A 22,740-nucleotide genomic window follows, 5' to 3' on the forward strand; every position below is an offset into this window, starting at 1 on the left:
CCTTGGTGTGTCCCTGCGTCTGGTTTATGTCCTGTGTGTCTCTTGAACCCTGAAGGTTCCTCCTCATCCTCCATCTTCCTCTGTTCTGCACACTGATGTCACGCTGACGTCATTTGTTTTCCTTTCTTGCTCGTAGGAGAGATAAGTTATGGATATGTATGGAGTTCTGTGGAGGCGGATCACTGCAGGACATTTATCACGGTAAGATATGAAACCCACACAGTAAATCGCTGAACCTTCTCAGTGTGTCACCCTTAGTCTGACAGGCCAACTCTGATAGACCTGATCTAACAGACCAGATCAAACACACCAGATCCAACAGACCAGATCCAACAGAGCAGATCTGACACACCAGATCCAACAGACCAGATCCAACAGAGCAGATCTGACACACCAGATCCAACAGAGCAGATCTGGCACACCAGATCCAACAGACCAGATCCAACAGAGCAGATCTGGCACACCAGATCCAACAGAGCAGATCTGACACACCAGATCCAACAGAGCAGATCTGACACAGCAGATCCAACAGAGCAGATCTGACACACCAGATCCGACAGACCAGATCCAACAGAGCAGATCTGACACACCAGATCCGACAGACCAGATCCAACAGAGCAGATCTGACACACCAGATCCAACAGAGCAGATCTGACACAGCAGATCCAACAGAGCAGATCTGACACACCAGATCCGACAGACCAGATCCAACAGAGCAGATCTGACACACCAGATCCGACAGACCAGATCCAACAGAGCAGATCTGACACACCAGATCCAACAGACCAGATCCAACAGAGCAGATCTGACACACCAGATCCAACAGAGCAGATCTGGCACACCAGATCCAACAGACCAGATCCAACAGAGCAGATCTGGCACACCAGATCCAACAGAGCAGATCTGACACACCAGATCCAACAGAGCAGATCTGACACAGCAGATCCAACAGAGCAGATCTGACACACCAGATCCGACAGACCAGATCCAACAGAGCAGATCTGACACACCAGATCCGACAGACCAGATCCAACAGAGCAGATCTGACACACCAGATCCAACAGAGCAGATCTGACACACCAGATCCGACAGACCAGATCCAACAGATCAGATTCATCACACCAGATTCGACAGACCAAATCTGATGCACCAGATCTGAAAGACCAGGTTTGATACACCAGATCCAACAAACCAGATCTGACACACCAGATCCAACAGACTAGATCCAATAGACCAGATCTAGCACACCAGATTGGACACACCAGATCCAATAGACCAGATCTGATACATCAGACCCGACAGACCAGATCTGGTACACCAGATCCGACACACCAGGCATGACAATCCAGATCTGACAGAGCAGATATGACAGACCAAATCTGACACACCAGATCCGGCAGACCAGATCTGACAGATGAGATCCGACACCAGATCTGACAGACCAGATCCAACAGACCAAATCGGACACATCAGATCCGACACACCAGATATTACACACCAGATCCTACACACCAAATCTGACACACCAGATCTTAAACATCAGATCCTACACACCAGACATCACACACCAGATCCTACACTCCAGATCCAACATACCAGACATGACAGAACAGACACGACACACCAGATCCGACAGATCAGGCCAGCTCAGGTTCCGTGAGCTGTATGGATTTTGGACGCGCCTGCTCAGTAAGTCTGACCTGTCATGGACGTGCGCGTCACTATGGTGCAGGAAATCCAAAGCTGGAGCGTCCAGATGTAGAGAACCCTGATTTATGTGAGGCGTCGAGCTCTGAAACAGACCACCTTCCTAAGAAGAGTGATCTGTCTGGCTTTCTCATAACGTGTGTGTGTTATTTTCAGCTGCCTATCGCAGGATTCACTGCTAACACCTCTGGATCATTAGTCGGTCTCTCTAAATGAGAGTGTCTGTAGATTATACTGACTTCAGTGCACAGACCTGTTCACACGCCTGTGTTTTCTGTTCGTAGTGACCGGTCCACTGACGGAATCACAGATAGCGTACGTGTCAAGAGAAACTCTCCAGGTGAGTCTGACCCTGACTGTGTCCATCACTAACACTGTTAAACCGTTGCATGTTAGCTTCTGCGCGCTAACAGGAGTGACGCTCCTCGTCTGTTTATAAAACACGCTCAGTTTTCTGTGTTTCTGTCCGTCTGAGTGTGATCTGTTCTTCCTGTGAACGCAGGGTTTGTACTACCTCCACAGTAAAGGAAAGATGCATCGAGACATAAAGGTAACGTCTGCTTTCATGTTTCTGAGCTGTTTAATCGTCTCTGATGCGTCTCCTGATTGATGCCACTGATAGATTCTCATTATAGGAATGATGATTATAGAAATGCTGCTGCTGAGCGGCTCCACTTTAACCTGCAGAAGCTTCTGGAAAGTGTGTGTGTGCAGCTTCTGTCACTGATTTAGCTCCGCGAGCTCAGATCACAGATGAAAGGACACGCGGAGAAAGTGTCTCTTCAAAGTGGGAAGATGAAAGATCCATTTATTTATTTTTTTAATATCCATTTTGCCTGAGAGGTGCTGCAGCCTGTAAAGTCCCGCATTAGAAATGCACCCTTCTTATTTTTATTAGTCTATGTATTATTTATAATCAGTGTTTATAACTTATTATTTCAGGGAGCCAACATTTTACTGACAGACAACGGCTACGTCAAGCTGGGTAAGAGAAACACACTATTAACACAAACTCTTATGAGATATACAGCACTGTGCAAAAGTCAGGACCCCCCATTGATTTGATTTCCAGTTTAAACGGCCATTAAATACAAATTATTCACTTCTTAACTTACGGAAAAAACAGAAAACACATATTTAACAGGAGCCTCAGCAGCTAAATCTCCTCTCAGCTGTGAGAGTCAGCGAGTCACTCTTTCCCTTTATTCCAGCCTCCATTCTTTTCAGGAGCCTCACTTTCAGCTCCTCAAAGAATCTGCAGACAAACCACCAAAGTTCAGTCTTAGAAGCTGGTTGATCATTTTCTGAAGTAATCAAACACATTCAGTGGTGTTGAGGTCTGGACTCTGAGGTGGTCAGTCCATCGTTCAGCTTCTTTGTTTGATGTGTCCGTCTCCTTTTCTCAGTTCTTCTTGACAGCTACACATCCTTTCAGACCCACAGCGCTGAGTCATCTTCTCACAGTAGACAGATGAGTCTGTGATCTAATGATATGTGTGACTGACGGATGTTCATTTTATATCGTTTTCTCCTTTTCTGATCACCTCCACTGTGACGGTGCTCGTTTCTCCTGGCGCCTCTATGAGGTCTGCAGTGTTGTGTTATTAGTGAGCTAATGGTGGTGTACGTTCACACAGCATGCTGGTCTTATTCCAGATTAAAATTTACATTTTGACAAATGTGCCACCCCAGTATTATGTTTTTGTTTGTTTGGTATTTGAATTTTATGATTAGTTGTTGAAATAATTTAAGTAAAATTGTTTTTAGAGTCACATCAGCACAAATAATGGTCTAATCAAATGAACAGAAGTCTGTGATTAGACCCCTGATTTAAACTCAGCTCAGCAGCTGTTTTCATTTCACTCACCTTCTGTTTCAAATCACTTTAAACCAGCAGCTCCAGTTTCTCTGGTCAATCCTCTCGCCAGGTCTCTAACTAACGCGGTGACAGCTGAGTTTTCAAAAAACAAATGATACTAAAAAGCACATATTAGCAAACATTACTTAGAAATATTAACCTTTGATGCTGAACTTTAAAGTTTGTGGACTTTATTTAAAAATGATCTGTTTACTTATGAGTTTGTAGGTTTAACTTGAAATGAATTAAATCTTCAGCTCAGTGTTTACAGTTTACAGCTCTCAGTGAGGGAAAGTTAATAAGAGGTTAATGTGTAATTAAGAAAGAGTGATTGGAGGCATTTACAGTGATGGAATGTCGTGGCTTTGTGTTGGTCGGTCAGTCAGCTGAGTGGAGACTGCTGACCCTGCAGAGTGCATGATGCGGAGGATGTGGTTCTTGGGGGTTTTAAATAAAGGATTTGAGTGTTTAGAGTCACTTCCTGTCGTGAGTCAGTCGCTGTGTGTGAAAGTTCAGATATTCCCGCTGTTTACATTCAGACGTTTCTGTGTTTTGTTTGTTCTGTAGCTGATTTTGGAGTTTCGGCTCAGATCACAGCGACTCTGGCGAAGAGGAAGTCCTTCATTGGAACTCCGTACTGGTAAACACTGGTCACTCACAGCACGACACTGACCGGCCACGTTAACACACACACACACACACACACACAGCAATACTGGACCTGTGAGTGAGTGTGAGAGTGTCTGTGAGAGTGTGTGTCTGTGAGTGTGTGTCTGTGCGAGTGTGAGAGTGTGGGTGTGAGAGTGTCTGTGAGAGTGTGAGTGTGAGAGTGTCTGTGAGAGTGAGTATGAGTGTGAGAGTGTCTGTGAGAGTGTGAGAGTATCTGTGAAAGTGTCAGAGAGAGTGTGAGAGTGTGTGTGAGAGTGAGTGTGAAAGTGTGTGAGTGAGTGTGTGTGAGAGTGTGTCAGAGTGTGAGAATGAGAGTGTCTGTGAGAATGTGAGTGTGAGTGTCTGTGAGAGTGTGTGAGAGTGTGAGTGTGAGAGTGTGAGTGTGAGAGTGAGAGTGTGAGAATGAGAGTGTGTGAGTGAGAGTGTGAGTGTGAGAGTGTGAGTGAGTGTCTGTGAGAGTGAGTGTGAGAGTGTCTATGAGAGAGAGTGAGTGTCAGAGTGAGAATGAGAGTGTCTGTGAGAATGTGAGTGTGAGTGTCTGTGAGAGTGTGTGAGAGTGTGAGTGTGAGAGTGAGAGTGTGAGAATGAGAGTGTGTGAGTGAGAGTGTGAGTGTGAGAGTGTGAGTGAGTGTCTGTGAAAGTGAGAGTGTGAGAGTGAGAATCTGTGAGAGTGTGAGTGTGAAAGTGTGAGTGTGAGTGTGTGAGAGTGACTGAGTGTGACAGTGAGAGTGTGATGTGAGTGTCTGAGTGTGAGAGTGTCTGTGAAAGTGTGAGAGTGAGAGTGTCTGAGTGAGTGTGAGAGTGTGTGAGTGAGTGTGTGAGAGTGAGAGTGTGTGTGAGTGTCTGTGAAAGTGAGAGTGTGTGAGAGCGTGAGAATGTCTGAGAGTGAGAGTGAGAGTGTCGTTGAGAGTGTGAGAGTGTCTGTGAAAGAGTGAGAGTGTCTGTGAGTGTGTGTGAGAGTCTGTGAGAGTGAGAGTGAGTGAGTGTGAGTGTGTGAGTGAAAGTGTGAGAGTGAGAGGGAGTGTGTGTGAGAGTGTCTGTGAAAGTGAGAGTGAGTGTGAGAGTGTGAGTGTGAGTGAGTGTGAGAGTGTCTGTGAGAGTGTGAGTGTGAGAGTGTATGTGAGTGTATGTGAGTGTGTGTGAGAGTGTGTGAGAGTGTGTGAGAGTGAGAGTGTCTGTGAAAGTGAGAGTGAGTGTGTGAGAGTGTGAGAATGAGAGTGTCTGTGAGAGTGAGAGTGTGAGAGTGTCTGTGTGAGTGTGAGAGTGTCTGTGAGAGTGTCTGTGTGAGTGTGAGAGTGTCTGTGAAAGTGTGAGTGTGAGAGTGTCTGTGAGAGTGTGAGAGTGTCTGTGTGAGTGTGAGAGTGTCTTTGAGAGTGTGAGAGTGTCTGTGTGAGTGTGAGAGTGTCTGTGAGAGTGTCTGTGTGAGTGTGAGAGTGTCTGTGAAAGTGTGAGTGTGAGAGTGTCTGTGAGAGTGTGAGAGTGTCTGTGTGAGTGTGAGAGTGTCTGTGAGAGTGTGAGAGTGTCTGTGGAATATCTGAAGACTCCCACTGAGTAATGGAGAAATGGCAGTGTGTGTTTTCCGTGCTGATCCTGTTGGTGGCGCTGTGTGTCAGGATGGCGCCGGAAGTGGCTGCTGTGGAGCGTAAAGGAGGTTATAACCACCTGTGTGACATCTGGGCCGTCGGCATCACCGCTATAGAGCTGGCGGAGCTCCAGCCGCCCATGTTCGAACTGCACCCCATGAGGTACGGCTGCTCCTTCACTGGCCTCTTAGTACGACATTCCACTCCACCTTAAACGGCCCTGCAGGCACTTTCAGGCTCTGAGGCTCCATTTAAGGTGGAAATCTGAATTAGAGTCACGGCTCAGTCACTGTGGGCCGTTTGGGCTGAAGGTAATCGGACGTGTTCTCCTCTCAGAGCCCTGTTCCTGATGACCAAGAGCAACTTCCAGCCCCCAAAGCTGAAGGACAAAGTTCGATGGTGAGAGATTCAATATCTACATTCCTGACCTCCTCACTGATTTCTGTTCTGACCGATTGATGTTCTGATTGATGTTCTGATGCTGTTGTGATGTACTGATGGTGTTCTGGTGTTCCGATGGTGTTCTGATGGTGTTCTGATGGTGTTCCGATGGTGTTCTGATGGTGTTCTGTGCTTTCTCAGCTTGTTAAAGTCTGATGTGGTAGATGCTGCTTTAATCTCCAGCTTCTCTTTTTTTAAGGTCCAATAACTTCCACAATTTCGTTAAACTGTCGTTGACAAAAAACCCGAAGAAACGTCCGTCAGCTGAGAAGCTGCTGCAGGTGAGATTCAGGAGGAGCACTTTGAGGAGCTGAATGTGGTCTAGAGTTTATGGGAATGTATTGATGGGCCAGTTTCCCCACTTAGTCTTATATAGTATATAATATATATGATAATAAAGTGAAATGTAGAATATAGATTAATAATCCTGTGTTTTTTTGGCCCTCAGCACCTGTTCGTTTCTCAGCCTCTGAGCCGGACGCTGGCAATCGAGCTGCTGGATAAGGCCAGTAATCCTGACCACGCCCACTACAGCGAGTTTGAGGATGATGACCCCGAGTCTGAGGTCAGCACCACCAGCAGATTCAGCAGCTTCTCAATTGAATTTTCCGTTCCACCTTAAATGGTGGTAGCAGATGCACTCTGGTGTCTGAGGCCAAATCGACTGACATGGTTTGAGGAGAGTGTGTGATGATTTAGGTGTGAGGTTAGCGCAGTGCTGACCGGTGGGTATAAGCTTACGTTACTTGTTAGCTACATCAGCCTCATAGCTGCAGCGCTAAAACTAAACTAAAAGCAAACTTCAAAGACGTCTCGGCTCATGAGCCGCGTTTGGGGTTAAGAGGTGATTTTCTGCTAAACTGTCGCTTCAAATAAGCTTCTTGAGCATCATTTATGATTTAAGCAGAGCAGTAAAGCAGATGTATAGCTTCGCTGACCAGCGCTGCGGTCTGCTGTTTGACCAGCGGCTGTAAGTCTGATCTCTTTGCAGAGGACAGATGGTGTTAGCGGCCTGAGTCAACAGAAGACTTGAATGACCAAAACGGTCAGCACACAGCAACTTTATCAACAACAAAGACCAACACAGGAAAACACTGAAGCCTCATTTACACTCCTGATTATAAACAGTTTATTCTGCATTAGGCTGGAGTTTCACATTCCTGCATAATGAAGTGGTTAAGATGTAAACAGAGCGGTTCAGAGTGGTTCAGAGTGGTTCTCTGTTCTAGATAAACTTACCGAGTCAGAACTGTTCACAGTGGTGGTGATGGGAACCAGACGTCCACCTCTAAAAGCTCCCTCACAGAAAGTTCCTACATGAAATGGTTATGAATTCACTGCCTGATGACTGAGACACTGTTTTATGATAGTTTAGAGAACTTAAACTCCATTCATGGTGGAGGGATACATGCAGGGCGCTGTGAGGCAAAATAGTCCCCAAAGAAAACTGATTATTTCAGATTTTCCACTATTTTATTTTAAAAATCAGTGCAGTTCTTCTTTAAGACTCAAGGAGCAATATAGAGCACAGCGCCCCTCACTGGTCAGAGACCCTAACTGACCCACTGGAGCTCATTTACAGGAACTTTTCTGAGGTTTTAAAGATCAGACGGTCAGCAGAGCAGCTTCACCCCCTCACTGATAATTTACTTTCAGTTCTTTTAAGTCTCTGAGTCACATGATCCTGTCGTTACAGTCACAGCCTGCATTTATTACACATTTATTACTTTCACTCACTCTCACTATAGCACTGTCCATCAGGTTTGATTTCTGATCAGATGGGATCAGAATTCAGATTCAAGTTGTCCCCTTGTTTATTTTCCAAATATTAGAATATGTTCAAATTTTAAAGGCATTATTTAAAACAAAAAGAAAATCTGGATCTGTAACTGCAGAACCCGCCAGATGTGCAGATCTGTCTGTCTGTCTGTCTGTCTGTCCATCTTCTTTTCTTTTTCTGTGTTGTGAGTTTGTGTAGTTTAAATTCAGGGCTTTATTTTCAGTTGTTTCTCTTTCACTCAGAGGTCTTTGATTCTCGCCTCTCTGTAGACAGGTAACCCAGAGACCCCCGGGACCACCAGGTCACATCACACATTACACACACATCACACACGCTGCGTTGCGTGGTCTGAGAGTGATGTGGTCAGTAAGAGTGAGAGGCTGTTTCTGGTCTGATAATCTTCACTGAACTGTGTTGTCAGTGAGAACAGATCAGATCTGATTCACTTCACTGTTTAATCATCAGCTCTCACAGCTGTTTCACTGCGTCTCCGTCTCCTGTTCTGATCCACCGCTTCAGTCAAACTCCTCCAGTTACAGCCAGCAGAACACGCTGAAGACCAGAGTCTGATCTCTGAACCGGATCAGTGATCTGATCAGACAGAGCTCCACTGTACTACCACTGTAGTTTATTATGAGGTTCACTGTAGTTTATTATGATGGTTATTGTAGTTTATTGTGAGGCTTAAGCAGTTCGGTGTGATAATCTGATTGTGTTTGCTTTAATGCTGATCCTGATGGCTGTTTTTCTCCTTTCTCTCCTTTATTAGTTTCTCTGATGTTCTTTTTCTCTCTTTTCTAGTTTTGTCTTTTTTCTGTTGTAATCGTTTTGTCTTGTTTCTCTCTGCAGCCGCCTGTAGACGTTCCTCATCGCATTCACTCCAGGAGCAGAAACACCCGGGAGGGCAAAACACTCTCCGAGATCAACTGTGAGTGTGTGTGTGTGTGTGTGAGTGTGTGTGTGTGTGTGTGTTTGTGTGTGTGTGTGTGTGTGTGTGAGTGTGTGTGTGTGAGTGTGTGTGTGTGTGTGTTTGTGTGAGAGTCTGTGTGAGTGTGTGTGTGAGTGTGTGTGTGTGTGTGTGTGTGTGTGTGTGTGTGTGTTTGTGTGTGTGTGTGTGAGTGTGTGTGTGTGAGTGTGTGTGTGTGTGTGTTTGTGTGAGAGTCTGTGTGAGTGTGTGTGTGAGTGTGTGTGTGAGTGTGTGTGTGTGTGTGTGTGTGTGTGTGTGAGTGTGTGTGTGTGTGTGTGTGTGAGTGTGTGTGTGTGTGTGTGTGTGTGTGTGTGTGTGTTTGTGTGCGTAGTTTAGCTGCTGTGTGATGTGAAGCTTTCTGAGATGCGGTTCTTCAGCCATCTCAACAGTCCAATCATAACCAGCCAATCAGAGCTCAGACAACGCACCATGTGATGGCATCTAACTGTATTATTACTGATGAGTGTTTTTCTCTCAGTTGACCAGGTGAAGTTCGATCCTCCTTTAAGGAAAGAGACTGAACCTCATCATGATCCAGTGAGTACCGCCGCCCTTAGAATCCAACCAATCAGCACTCACCACACCAACACACCAGCCAATCAGCTCCCTCCTGCATGAAATCACTCATATTACTGACCAATAAACAACAATGAGCTTAAACAGACAAATAAAGATAAAAAATAATATTGTAAAAAATAATAAACTCCCCACTCCAAAAACAACAGAGCGAAAACAGGAACTACATTTACCACAATCACTCACTCACTCACCCATTCACTCACTCTCTCTCTCACTCACTCCACCCATTCACTCACTCACTCACCCATTCACTCACTCTCTCTCTCACTCACTCACCCATTCACTCACTCACTCACCCATTCACTCACTCTCTCTCTCACTCACTCACTCACCCATTCACTCACTCACTCACTCATTCACTCACTCTCTCACTCACTCACTCACTCACCCATTCACTCACTCTCTCTCTCACTCACTCACCTATTCACTCACTCACTCACTGACTCACTCACTCACTCTCTCACTCTCACCCATTCACTCACTCAATCACCCATTCACTCACTCTCTCACTCACTCACTCTCACCCATTCACTCACTCACCCATTCACTCACTCTCTCACTCACTCACTCACTCACTTACCCATTCACTCACTCACTCACTCATTCACTCACTCTCTCACTCACTCACTCTCACCCATTCACTCACTCACTCACCCATTCACTCACTCTCTCACTCACTCACTCACTCACTCACCCATTCACTCACTCACTCACCCATTCAGTCACTCAGTCACTCACCCATTCACTCACTCACTGACTCACTCACCCTCTCACTCAATCACCCACTCACTCACTCACCCACTCACTCACTCACTCACCCACTCACTTACTGACTCACCCACTCAATCACCCACTCATTCAATCACCCACTCTCTCACTCACTCACTCAGCCACTCACTCATTCACTCCCCCTACCCGTTCTGAGTGTGTGGCGCCCCCTGCAGGTGTGTTCAGTGTAGCTGTGTTTATAGTGGTCAGTGTGGTAGTTTTTATCAGCGATCTGTAAAACTCTTCGTCGCAGCAGTAGATATGAAAGAGTGGGAGTGGGCGGAGCCTGTAGAGGTCAGTTAGACTGCAGATGGACTAAAACAGAACACACACACACACACACCCTCTTACCCATAATCCCCTGTTACCCGTAGCCCCCCTGGCAGTGTGTGTTAACTGGAGTTTTTTGCTGTGTTTACTAAACAGCTCGACTCTGAGGATTTTTTGGACTGTGCAGAGGAAATTTACTACACTGCGAGATCTAACCTGGTATTTCTGCTCTTCTCTGGTTCCGTCTCTTTATTCTGCACCGTCTGCTCGTCTGCTTTAGTGTTCATCATCATCATCAGCACCGCCGCCGCGTCTCCTCATCACCTGCACTGTGTGTGTGTGTGTGTAGTCATCTCACTCTGCTCAACATCCTGATGTGTGTGTGTGTGTGTGTGTGTGTAGTCGTCTCACTCTGCTCAACATCCTGATGTGTGTGTGTGTGTGTGTGTGTGTAGTCGTCTCACTCTGCTCAACATCCTGATGTGTGTGTGTGTAATCAAAAGCACTTTTGATGCTGAAGCGCTGAATCTCTGAGGGACTTTATTTTTAGACCCCGTCACACTGAGTTACAGCTACGTAGACAGTGTGTGTGTTTGTGTGTGTGTTTGTGTGTGTGTGTGTGTGTGTGTGTGTGTGTTTGTGTGTGTGTGTGTGTGTGTGTGTTTGTGTGTGTGTTTGTGTGTGTGTGTGTGTGTGTGTGAGTGTGTGTGTGTGTGTTTGTGTGTGTGTGTGTGTGTGTGTGTGTGAGTGTGTGTGTGTGTGTTTGTGTGTGTGTTTGTGTGTGTGTGTGTGTGTGTGTGCTCCACAGGGACAGTCGGACTGTCCTCTGCAGGTCGTGAGTGAGTGAGAGAGAACGCTGTCTCAGCGAGTGCTGACACTGCCTTACACACACTCTCTCAGTGTCTGCAGTAACAGTGTTTAAGGAGTTTCCAGAATGATCTGTAGCCCCTGCTGTAAATCACTGGTAGTGTGTGTTGTTGCAAATATTTGTGCCAGTGTTAGTATGAGCGCTACTATGAGTGCTGGTGCAAGAGAGTGGGGTCCAGTGATGGTGTGAGTGTTGGTTCGAATGTTGATGAGTGTTGGTTAGAATGTTGATGAGTGTTGGTTAGAATGTTGATGAGTGTTGGTTCGAATGTTGATGAGTGTTGGTTCGAATGTTGATTAGTGTTGGTTAGAATGTTGATTAGTGTTGGTTAGAATGTTGATGAGTGTTGGTTTGAATGTTGATGTGAGTGTTGGTTCGAATGTTGATTAGTGTTGGTTAGAATGTTGATTAGTGTTGGTTAAAATGTTGGTGAGTGTTGGTTAGAATGTTGAGTGTTGGTTTGAATGTTGATGTGAGTGTTGGTTTGAATGTTGATGTGAGTGTTGGTTCGAATGTTGGTGAGTGTTGGTTCGAATGTTGATTAGTGTTGGTTCGAATGTTGATGTGAGTGTTGGTTCGAATGTTGATTAGTGTTGGTTAGAATGTTGATTAGTGTTGGTTCGAATGTTGGTGTGAGTGTTGGTTCGAATGTTGGTGTGAGTGTTGGTTCGAATGTTGGTGTGAGTGTTGGTTAAAATGTTGGTGAGTCTTGGTTAGAATGTTGAGTGTTGGTCGAATGTTGGTGTGAGTGTTGGTTAAAATGTTGGTGAGTCTGGTTAGAATGTTGAGTGTTGGTTCGAATGTTGGTGTGAGTGTTGGTTAAAATGTTGGTGAGTCTTGGTTAGAATGTTGAGTGTTGGTTCGAATGTTGGTGTGAGTGTTGGTTAAAATGTTGGTGAGTCTTGGTTAGAATGTTGAGTGTTGGTTCGAATGTTGGTGTGAGTGTTGGTTCGAATGTTGGTGTGTGCTGGTTCGAATGTTGGTGAGTGTTGGTTCGAATGTTGGTGTGAGTGTTGGTTCGAATGTTGGTGTGAGTGTTGGTTCGCATGTTGGTGAGTGTTGGTTCGAATGTTGATGTGAGTGTTGGTTCGCATGTTGGTGAGTGTTGGTTCGAATGTTGGTGTGAGTGTTGGTTCGAATGTTGATGTGAGTGTTGGTTCGAATGTTGATGTGAGTGTTGGTTCGAATGTTGATGTGAGTGTTGGTTCGAATGTTGGTGTGAGTGTTGGTTCGAATGTTGATGTGAGTGTTGGTTCGAATGTTGGTGAGTGTTGGTTTGAATGTTGATTTGAGTGTTGGTTCGAATGTTGGTGAGTGTTGGTTTGAATGTTGATGTGAGTGTTGGTTCGAATGTTGATGTGAGTGTTGGTTCGAATGTTGGTGTGAGTGTTGGTTTGAATGTTGGTGAGTGTTGGTTCGATTGTTGGTGTGAGTGTTGGTTCGAATGTTGGTGAGTGTTGGTTAGAATGTTGGTGAGTGTTGGTTCGAATGTTGGTGTGAGTGTTGGTTCGAGTGGCAGTGCAAGTGTTGGCTCAAATGTTGGTTAGGGTGTTGGCGTGACTGATGCTTCAAGTGTTGGTGTGAATGTTGGTTTGATTGTTGGTGTGAGTGTTGGTTCGATGGCAGTGCAAGTGTTGTTGTGAGTGTTGTCGTGCGAGTGTTGGTTTGAGTGATGCCAGTGGTGGTGTGAGTGTTGTGTTACAGTGTTGTTAGATTGTGTTGCTTAGTTAGTGTTAGATTGTGTTTTTTTGTTACGTTGTTGTTAGAGTGCATTGTTTTGTTGTGTTGTTATGGTGTTGTTAGAGTGTTTTGTTCGGTTATGGTAGTGTTGTATTGTCTTCTTACAGTGTTGTTGGGGTGTGTTGTGTTGTTATGGTGTTGGAGTGTGTTGTGTTGTTACGGTGTTGTTGGAGTGTGTTGTTTTGTTATGGTGGTGTTGTATTGTGTTGTTACAGTGTTGTTGGAGTGTGTTGTTATGGTGTTGTTAGAGTGTTTTGTTCGGTTATGGTAGTGTTGTATTGTCTTCTTAGAGTGTTGTTGGAGTGTGTTGTGTTATGGTGTTGTTGGAATGGGTTGTGTTGTTACAGTGTTGTTAGAGTGTGTTGTTTTGTTATGGTGGTGTTGTATTGTGTTGTTACAGTGTTGTTTGAGTGTGTTGTGTTGATATAGTGTTGTTGGCCTTTGTAGTGTTGTTACGGTGTCGTCAGAGTGTGTAGTGTTGTTATAGTGTTGTTGGAGTGTGTAGTGTTGTTACGGTGTTGTCAGTGTGCGTTGTTTTGTTATGGTGGTGTTGTATTGTGTTGTTACGGTGTTGTTAGAGTGTGTAGTGTTGTTACGGTGTTGTCAGTGTGTGTTGTTTTGTTATGGTATTTTCTTCACTACCCCCTGAATGAAACACAGCAGAAGTTGCATTTGTAGCTAACAAACATCACGAACAGGATTAAACACGTTTATCTGAGCTAGAACTGCTGTGAATGTTGGGACATAAATGAAAGATGATTTTATAACAACCGAAATATTGATCATCGTGGTCATTAGCAGAAACTGACCGTATCTCAGTGTAACGGCACTACTAACACTAGCATCTCATAAACATCTCCGCTGCTGCTAATGTGTCTGCTCAGTGACAGCAAGCCACAGCAATGTGTGGAACCTTTTCACAGTATATAGAACCTGATTAAAGAACCTTATCAAAGAACTTGATTAAAGACCCTTACTAAAGAACCTTATTAAAGAACCTTACTAAAGAACCTGATTAAAGAACCTTATTGAAGAACCTGATTGAAGTTTTGTGAGGAGCTGGTCCTCCAATACTGTGGCTCTCATGCATTTCTATGCTTGCGCCTCTTTTCAGGCCAATAGTGGACAGTGTGTTGACCTTTGACCCTTCCTCTGTTTTTGCAGGAGCTGCAGATGGACTTTGGGCCGGACTCTCCCACTGGCTCCCTGCTCGGGGGCAATAAGTGAGTTCATGACATTAAGCATTCAGAATGTATACAATAAAAAATAAACACATCACAATAAACACACCATCACAATAAACACACCATCACAATAAACACAGCATCACAATAAACACACCATCACAATAAACACACCATCACAATACACACCATCACAATAAACACAGCATCACAATAAACACATCATCACAATAAACACACCATCACAATACACACACCATCACAATACACACCATCACAATAAACACAGCATCACAATAAACACATCATCACAATAAACACACCATCACAATAAACACAGCATGACAATAAACACATCTTTAGAAGAAACACACCATCACAATAAACACAGCATCACAATAAACACATCATCCGAAGAAACACATCACAATACACATCATCACAATAAACACACCATCACAATAAACACAGCATGACAATAAACACATCATCACAATAAACACAGCATCAAAATAAACACACCATCACAATAAACACATCATCAGAAGAAACACATCACAATAAACACATCACAATAAACACAGCATCACAATAAACACATCATGAGAAGAAAAACATCATCACGATAAACACATCATCACAATAAACACATCATGAGAAGAAAAACATCATCACAATAAACACATCATCAGAATAAACACATCATCACAATAAACACATCTTTAGAAGAAACACATCACAATAAACACACCATCACAATAAACACATCATGACAATAAACACACCATCACAATACACACACCATCAGAATAAACACATCATCACAATAAACACATCTTTAGAAGAAACACATCACAATAAACACACCATCACAATAAACACATCATGACAATAAACACACCATCACAATAAACACATCATCAGAATAAACACATCATCACAATAAACACATCTTTAGAAGAAACACATCACAATAAACACACCATCACAATAAACACATCATCACAATAAACACATCATCACAATAAACACATCATCAGAAGAAACACATCATCACAATAAACACACCATCACAATAAACACACCATCACAATAAACACACCATCACAATACACACACCATCACAATACACACACCATCACAATAAACATATCATCACAATAAACAAACCATCACAATAAACATATCATCACAATAAACACACCATCACAATAAACACACTATCACAATAAACACATCACAATAAACACATCATCACAATAAACACACCATCACAATACACACCATCACAATAAAGACAGCATCACAATAAACACATCATCACAATAAACACACCATCACAATACACACACCATCACAATACACACCATCACAATAAACACAGCATCACAATAAACACATCATCCGAAGAAACACATCACAATAAACACATCATCACAATAAACACACCATCACAATAAACACAGCATGACAATAAACACATCATCACAATAAACACAGCATCAAAATAAACACACCATCACAATAAACACATCATCAGAAGAAACACATCACAATAAACACACCATCACAATAAACACATCATCACAATAAACACACCATCACAATAAACACATCATCACAATAAACACATCATGAGAAGAAAAACATCATCACAATAAACACATCATCACAATAAACACACCATCACAATAAACACACCATCACAATAAACACATCATCAGAAGAAACACATCACAATAAACACACCATCACAATAAAAACAGCATGACAATAAACACACCATCACAATAAACACATCATCAGAAGAAACACATCACAATAAACACACCATCACAATAAACACATCATCACAATAAACACACCATCACAATAAACACATCATCACAATAAACACACCATCACAATAAACACACCATCACAATAAACACACCATCACAATAAACACATCATCAGAAGAAACACATCACAATAAACACACCATCACAATAAAAACAGCATGACAATAAACACACCATCACAATAAACACATCATGAGAAGAAAAACATCATCACAATAAACACATCATCACAGTAAACACACCATCACAATAAACACATCATGAGAAGAAAAACATCATCACAATAAACACATCATCACAGTAAACACACCATCACAATAAACACACCATCACAATAAACACATCATCAGAAGAAACACATCACAATAAACACACCATCACAATAAACACATCATCACAATAAACACATCTTTAGAAGAAACACATCACAATAAACACACCATCACAATAAACACATCTTTAGAAGAAACACACCATCACAATAAACACATCTTTAGAAGAAACACATCACAATAAACACACCATCACAATAAACACATCTTTAGAAGAAACACACCATCACAATAAACACATCTTTAGAAGAAACACATCACAATAAACACACCATCACAATAAAAACAGCATCACAATAAACACACCATCACAATAAACACATCATCACACTACAGTCTGAAATATCAGACGCACATAAACATGAGCGATGATAATTTTTTTCCCCAAGTAATTTTGAAATAATATGATTCTGATATCATCATTCATCTCTAAGCATTTCTCACTTTCTATAAGGATTAGAGTCAAAGTCAGAATTACCCAAAACACACACTCTTTATGGACTAGGACTAGGATTAGTGTTTCCCCATAACACTGTCTTTATGGATTAGGACTAGGATTAGTGTTTCCCCATAACACTGTCTTTATGGATTAGGACTAGGATTAGTGTTTCCCCATAACACTGTCTTTATGGATTAGGACTAGGATTAGTGTTTCCCCATAACACTGTCTTTATGGACTAGGACTAGGATTAGTGTTTCCCCATAACACTGTCTTTATGGACTAGGACTAGGATTAGTGTTCCCCATAACACTGTCTTTATGGACTAGGACTAGGATTAGTGTTTCCCCATAACACTGTCTTTATGGACTAGGACTAGGATTAGTGTTCCCCATAACACTGTCTTTATGGACTAGGACTAGGATTAGTGTTTCCCCATAACACTGTCTTTATGGACTAGGACTAGGATTAGTGTTTCCCCATAACACTGTCTTTATGGACTAGGACTAGGATTAGTGTTTCCCCATAACACTGTCTTTATGGACTAGGACTAGGATTAGTGTTTATCCATAACACTGTCTTTATGGATTAGGACTAGGATTAGTGTTCCACATAACAATGTCTTTATGGATTAGGATTAGGATTAGTTTATCCCCATAACACTATCTTTATGGATTAGGATTAGGATTCGTTTTTCCCTATAACACTGTCTTTATGGATTAGGACTAGGATTAGTGTTTCCCCATAACACTTTCTTTATGGATTAGGATTGGTGTTAGTGTAAGGTCAGAGGTGACAGTGTTTGTTCACTCCACACACATATACACACAGTGCTGCTGTAGGCAGAGTGTCTGTGTGTGTGTTGTGTGTGTGTTTGTGAGTGTGAGTGTGTGATGAGCAGAAGGTTGAGAGAGACAGATGGAGAGCAGTGAGTGTGTGTGTGTGTGTGTGTGTGTGTGTGTGTGTGTGTGTGTGTGTGAGATCACACGATGAGAGTGAGTGTGTGAGTGTGTCGCCTGAGGCCATCTGTTACACACACGCTCATTCTCATCCTGTGATCAGGATTATTTATTTATTTTTTGTTTGTTTGTTTGTGTAGCCGCTGTAGATTTGTTTTAGAGTGTTTGTTCAGCTTCAGTTGAGCAGATTAAACTCTGTGTGTTTCTGAGTAACACTTAGAATCAAGACGAGCAGAATATGTACAGCTGTGTGTGGAAGTTTTAATCACTGGGAAAATGATATTTAAACAGTTGTTTATCTGGGCAGTCCGTCTTTATTCACTCAGAAAAAAACACTAACGTTACAATAAACACAGACAAAATTAACGCAATAAGTAGATTCTTGGCAGTGTGCCTGTAGTTAATGATCCAATAACTGCTTTATCTAATCAATACTTCACTGTGTTAAATCAGGAGCTGCTGGTGGGATTTAATAAATCCTGGAGGGGAAAAATGGAACCAAACTTTCTTCTTCAAACTGTTTACTTGTATTTATTGTAATGGTGTGATTATTTTCACACACTTACTGACCAGATACCAATCATTTTAAATAATGTGCTCAGCGCTGAACACACACACACACACACACACACACACACACACACACACACTAATCCAGTTTAGTGAGTTTAAGGCCTGAGAGTTGCTCCTCACTCTGAGAACTGATAATAAAATGAACGCAGCCTTTTATTTTGGAAAATTAACTAAGACAAATGTTACACACAATCGAGAGAAAAAAAATCGACCTAAAATAAAAGTATGCTTTTAAAATCTTTTGAGGAGATTAAAAACTAGACTTTATGTGCAGGACAGTAATCTGGGTGGTCCGGGATGGTCCGAGAGTGGTCCAGCAGTGGCGTACAGCCAGCACATTGCCACCTTATCGAGCCAGCAGACCGATGCTGCTCTCTAGGCTGTGAGGGAAAGCAGCACTGCGACGCGCTAACTGAGAGGATTAGCATGAACTGGCATCGTCTACCTGGGACTGAATCTGAGCACAGCTACTGAATTTAGTCAACACATCAATACCCTGATAGAGCAGGAGGAGGGGGTGGGGGAGGAGGAGGAGGAGGAGGGGGAGGGGGAGGAGGAGGGAGCACCTTCTGTTGGCAACTATTTCTATATAAATGAGTTTTAGAATTTTCACATTTTGGCAGAAGGGTATCTCATGCTAAGCTAGCTGTATTCGTCTGGATAGCAGGAATAGCTGAGATTAGCTGGTGAGGACTGAAAATCACGTCTGAGAAAAGTTAGATCTTCAGTGATCAGCAGATGGTCGTATATCTGCTCCAACCTCTCTTTAAGCCCCATGTGTCAAACTCATGACTCAGGCCCGCCACACAATCCTGTCCGGCCCGCAAAAGTATATGAATTTTCTGTTTATATTAGCTCGTTTCCCAGTGCGCTGCACTACGGTCCCCAGCATGCACTGCAGCGGTTACACCACAGTTCCACACCAGTCACATCACAAACAATCAGCTGAAGTTCGACCCAGATAAACGCTTCACATTAGCTCAGCAACTGAGCCGAGTCCTAATGAGCGTGCAGCAGAGAAATGTTCAGAGTCCATGTAGAATTTCAGGCCCGTTAAAAGTGTCTGTGGTTTACTGTTGAGGTTTTTGCGTATTTGCGTAACAGTGGCCAGTTTAGCACAACAGAAATGAAAAATCAAATATTTTATTTTCCTCTGGCCGCAGATTTGATGAGATTTTTTAATGCAGCCCTTTTACTGCTTGAATTTGACACCCCTGCCTTAAACTGTCCACTGCTGAAGGTTGCAGTTAGCTAAACAAGCTAAACCAGCCAACTAACTAAACTAGCCAGCTAACTAAACTAGCTAACTGTCTGTTTTTATTTCCAGGAGTCTGCTGAAGTCTGTGGAGGAAGAGCTGCACCAGAGGTACTCTCTCTCTCTCTCTCTCTCTCTCTCTCTCTCTCTCTCTCCGTCTCTCTCTCTGTCTCTCTGTCTCTCTCTCTGTCTCTGTCTCTCTCTCTCTGTCTGTCTCTCTCCGTCTCTCTCTCTGTCTCTCTCTTTGTCTCTGTCTCTCTCTCTCTCTCTCTTTCTCTCTCTCTCTGTCTCTCTCTGTCTGTTTCTCTCCGTCTCTCTCTCTCTGTCTCTCTCTCTCTCTCTCTCTCTCTCTCTCTCTCTCTCTCTCTCTCTGTCTCTGTCTCTGTTTCTCTCCGTCTCTCTCTCTCTGTCTCTCTCTCTGTCTCTCTGTCTCTCTCTCTCTGTCTCTCTCTCTGTCTCTATCTCTCTCTCTCTCTCTCTCTCTCTCTCTCTCTCTCTCTCTCCTTTCTGCATGTCCTTCACCCCCCATCACTCCGGCTTTCCTCTGATCAATATTTGATGTGCCCTATCCTTGGCCCTGCCCGTCTTCCGGCCTGAATCGCTGAGCTGATTTTCCGCTCTGTGAAGTTCGTCCAGCGCTGAGCAGAAGATAAATGAAACAAATGAACAGAATTCAGAAAATCCATCACAGACGAGGCTGAACTTGGTTTCCCGTTCGTCAGCTTCTTATTCAGATTTTTCACTCCACCTTAAATGGTGTGGCAGTTACATTCCAGCTCCGTTAAGGTGGACTGGAAAATTGGAATAAGAATAAGAATGATTTGATTTTAACCTGAGTAAAATCCTTCTTTTCCTCTTCTTCTCCCTCTTCTTCTCTCTCAGGGGTCACGAGGCTCATTTAGGAGATGATGAGGACGACGAAGATGATAAAGCACATCGGTACGTTTCTCCTCTTTCTGCTGTAAAGTTTCCTACACTTTCATGTGTGCAGCTGCAGTAGCTGGATGGATTTTCCAGACAGCTTTGCGAGTTTGGATTTTGACCAGACTAGAGTCCATTCCTCCACGCCAGGACCTCATCAGATCCAAATTCAGACCTGTGTCCTGCATGAGCATCAGGGAACTTCAGCAGTGCTTCAGTAGCTTCACATGAATGCAGAGCAGAGTTCATGTGGGGCGTAAAAGCAGAGCAACGTTCCTCTGAAGGAACTCGTCACAGGTTGAGTGCCGTTTCTTACTGTAAGCAGAAGAATCAGGCGCTTAGGGCTCCAGGCCACTAGAGGGCAGTGTGAGTGTGTCCTTTTCTTTAATGGTGTTCGGTAAGTGAGTAGGTGTTTATCCATGCAGTTTATCCATGCAGTTGAAATGAATAAGTCAGGGGCTAATTAGCTAGCGTCTAGCATTAGAGGTGTTGGGCTAACTCACATTAAGTTGCTAGCTAGCTACTAGCCTAGCGGTCAAAAGTGTTATGGACTGCCTGACACGAGCAACAGATGATTTTAATAAAGTCAGTCACGTCTTTATTTTACAGTACAGTAGATATGAAATATAATAGGTGTACGTAGGGTCACCACCTCTTCAACGAGCCAAAACCGGACACCCCTGGCTGGTTGGCTGGTTTGTTGAGATTGTCAGGTCAGTTTATGTTGATCTGAAGCCGAAACGCTGTCATGTTTAATGATGATTGACATCCTGCAGATCTTCGGTGATCCAAGCCTTCAGTTCTTCATTTTGAAGCTGTTCTTCTTGGAAACATTATAATAGTTAAAAAACACCAATTATGCTAAATAACACAGTTGGCCTAAAAATCCCTTTGTGGGGGGTAGGAGTGACAAACAAACTGACCAGTGTGATTTTATTGTTTGTTTTTCCCCCACAATTCGAGAGAACATTACAAAAACCCAACAAATGACAGTCAAAACTGGACACCCGGACGTACAGCCTGAAAATGGACTGTCCGGGTGAAAACCGGTTGGGTGGCAACCCAGTCTGTACGGCAGTGGTTACTCAGAATTTCAGGGTCAGTATGTAGTTGTTACGGTAACACTTGGTGCACAAACTGCAAGGTCAGTAAGTGAGTAAAGAGGAACTCATATATCAGGAATATTTCAGTATTTAATGCTAAGAAGCTGCACAGTAGTGGTAACTCCTTCAGTCTGCTTCAGTAAATACTTGCTTATGTGAGTAAGTAACTAAAATGAGCCTGTAGGTACTAATTAAGTATTTCTATACACACCTGCTGGATTTTATGTAGGTTACTATATACATGCAAATTACGTAGCATGCAGTGATCGTTAGTGCTGCATATTTGCTTCATAAATACCAAGTACTGTAAAATAAAGTGCTACCAAGTTTTGTTGTTAAACCGTCTGTGTTACTTGGTTGTTTTCCATTGTTGCATACAAAATAATATTATTAAGGTTTAGAAATTTACTCTGAATTTGACTTTACAAATTGGCGTATTATTATAAATATCATGATTTCAGCTCATTTATCTGTTAAATGAAGAGTCAACAGAATGAATAAATTAATTAAACTCTTCAGGTTTTATGTCTTAATTTGCATCAAAAGCAGCTCATTGTGTTTTATTGTACTTTGTAGTTCTGTGTAGTCAGCACTGCTCAGCCATGATGGCTGAAACTAGACTGTAGTTTAGACTGCAGGCCAATTTTAATGTAACTGCACATGCTCAGTTGGGTAATTTGTAGCATTAGCATTAGCATTAGCCATGTGTTTGCTTTCTAATGATGGCATTTCTGTTCTGTCTCAGCACGAAAAGCTCCACCATCAGGCCTAAATTCCCCCCACCACCGCCCCCCAAGGTAAGGCACTGATATATGCTGAAGAAAATGTGAAGACTTATTGAGTGAAGAGTGAAAAGTTGTGGTATTGTGGGTCAAAATATGGCACTATATGTATGATATATAT

General features: G+C 43.0%; 1 protein-coding gene across 3 annotated transcripts in view; it reads left to right on the forward strand.

The window, feature by feature from the left end:
• map4k3a (mitogen-activated protein kinase kinase kinase kinase 3a) overlaps positions 1–22,740 on the forward strand; it is a 67,284-nt gene that overhangs the window by 30,151 nt on the left and 14,393 nt on the right. For 2 of the 3 annotated variants that reach the window (XM_036564290.1, XM_036564292.1), the window contains exons 4-19: positions 137–201; positions 1,992–2,047; positions 2,210–2,257; positions 2,650–2,692; positions 4,133–4,205; positions 5,848–5,979; positions 6,154–6,216; positions 6,458–6,539; positions 6,707–6,823; positions 8,888–8,966; positions 9,484–9,542; positions 10,779–10,841; positions 14,395–14,453; positions 19,886–19,924; positions 20,696–20,752; positions 22,583–22,634. In XM_036564290.1, the coding sequence (XP_036420183.1) occupies positions 137–201; positions 1,992–2,047; positions 2,210–2,257; positions 2,650–2,692; positions 4,133–4,205; positions 5,848–5,979; positions 6,154–6,216; positions 6,458–6,539; positions 6,707–6,823; positions 8,888–8,966; positions 9,484–9,542; positions 10,779–10,841; positions 14,395–14,453; positions 19,886–19,924; positions 20,696–20,752; positions 22,583–22,634 (1,087 nt within the window). The remainder of the gene's footprint in view (positions 1–136; positions 202–1,991; positions 2,048–2,209; positions 2,258–2,649; positions 2,693–4,132; positions 4,206–5,847; positions 5,980–6,153; positions 6,217–6,457; positions 6,540–6,706; positions 6,824–8,887; positions 8,967–9,483; positions 9,543–10,778; positions 10,842–14,394; positions 14,454–19,885; positions 19,925–20,695; positions 20,753–22,582; positions 22,635–22,740) is intronic. The other variant, XM_036564291.1, reaches the window with a different exon arrangement.

The sequence above is a fragment of the Colossoma macropomum genome, unplaced genomic scaffold (assembly GCF_904425465.1).
Source record: "Colossoma macropomum unplaced genomic scaffold, Colossoma_macropomum, whole genome shotgun sequence".
Classification (NCBI taxonomy): Eukaryota; Metazoa; Chordata; class Actinopteri; order Characiformes; family Serrasalmidae; genus Colossoma; species Colossoma macropomum.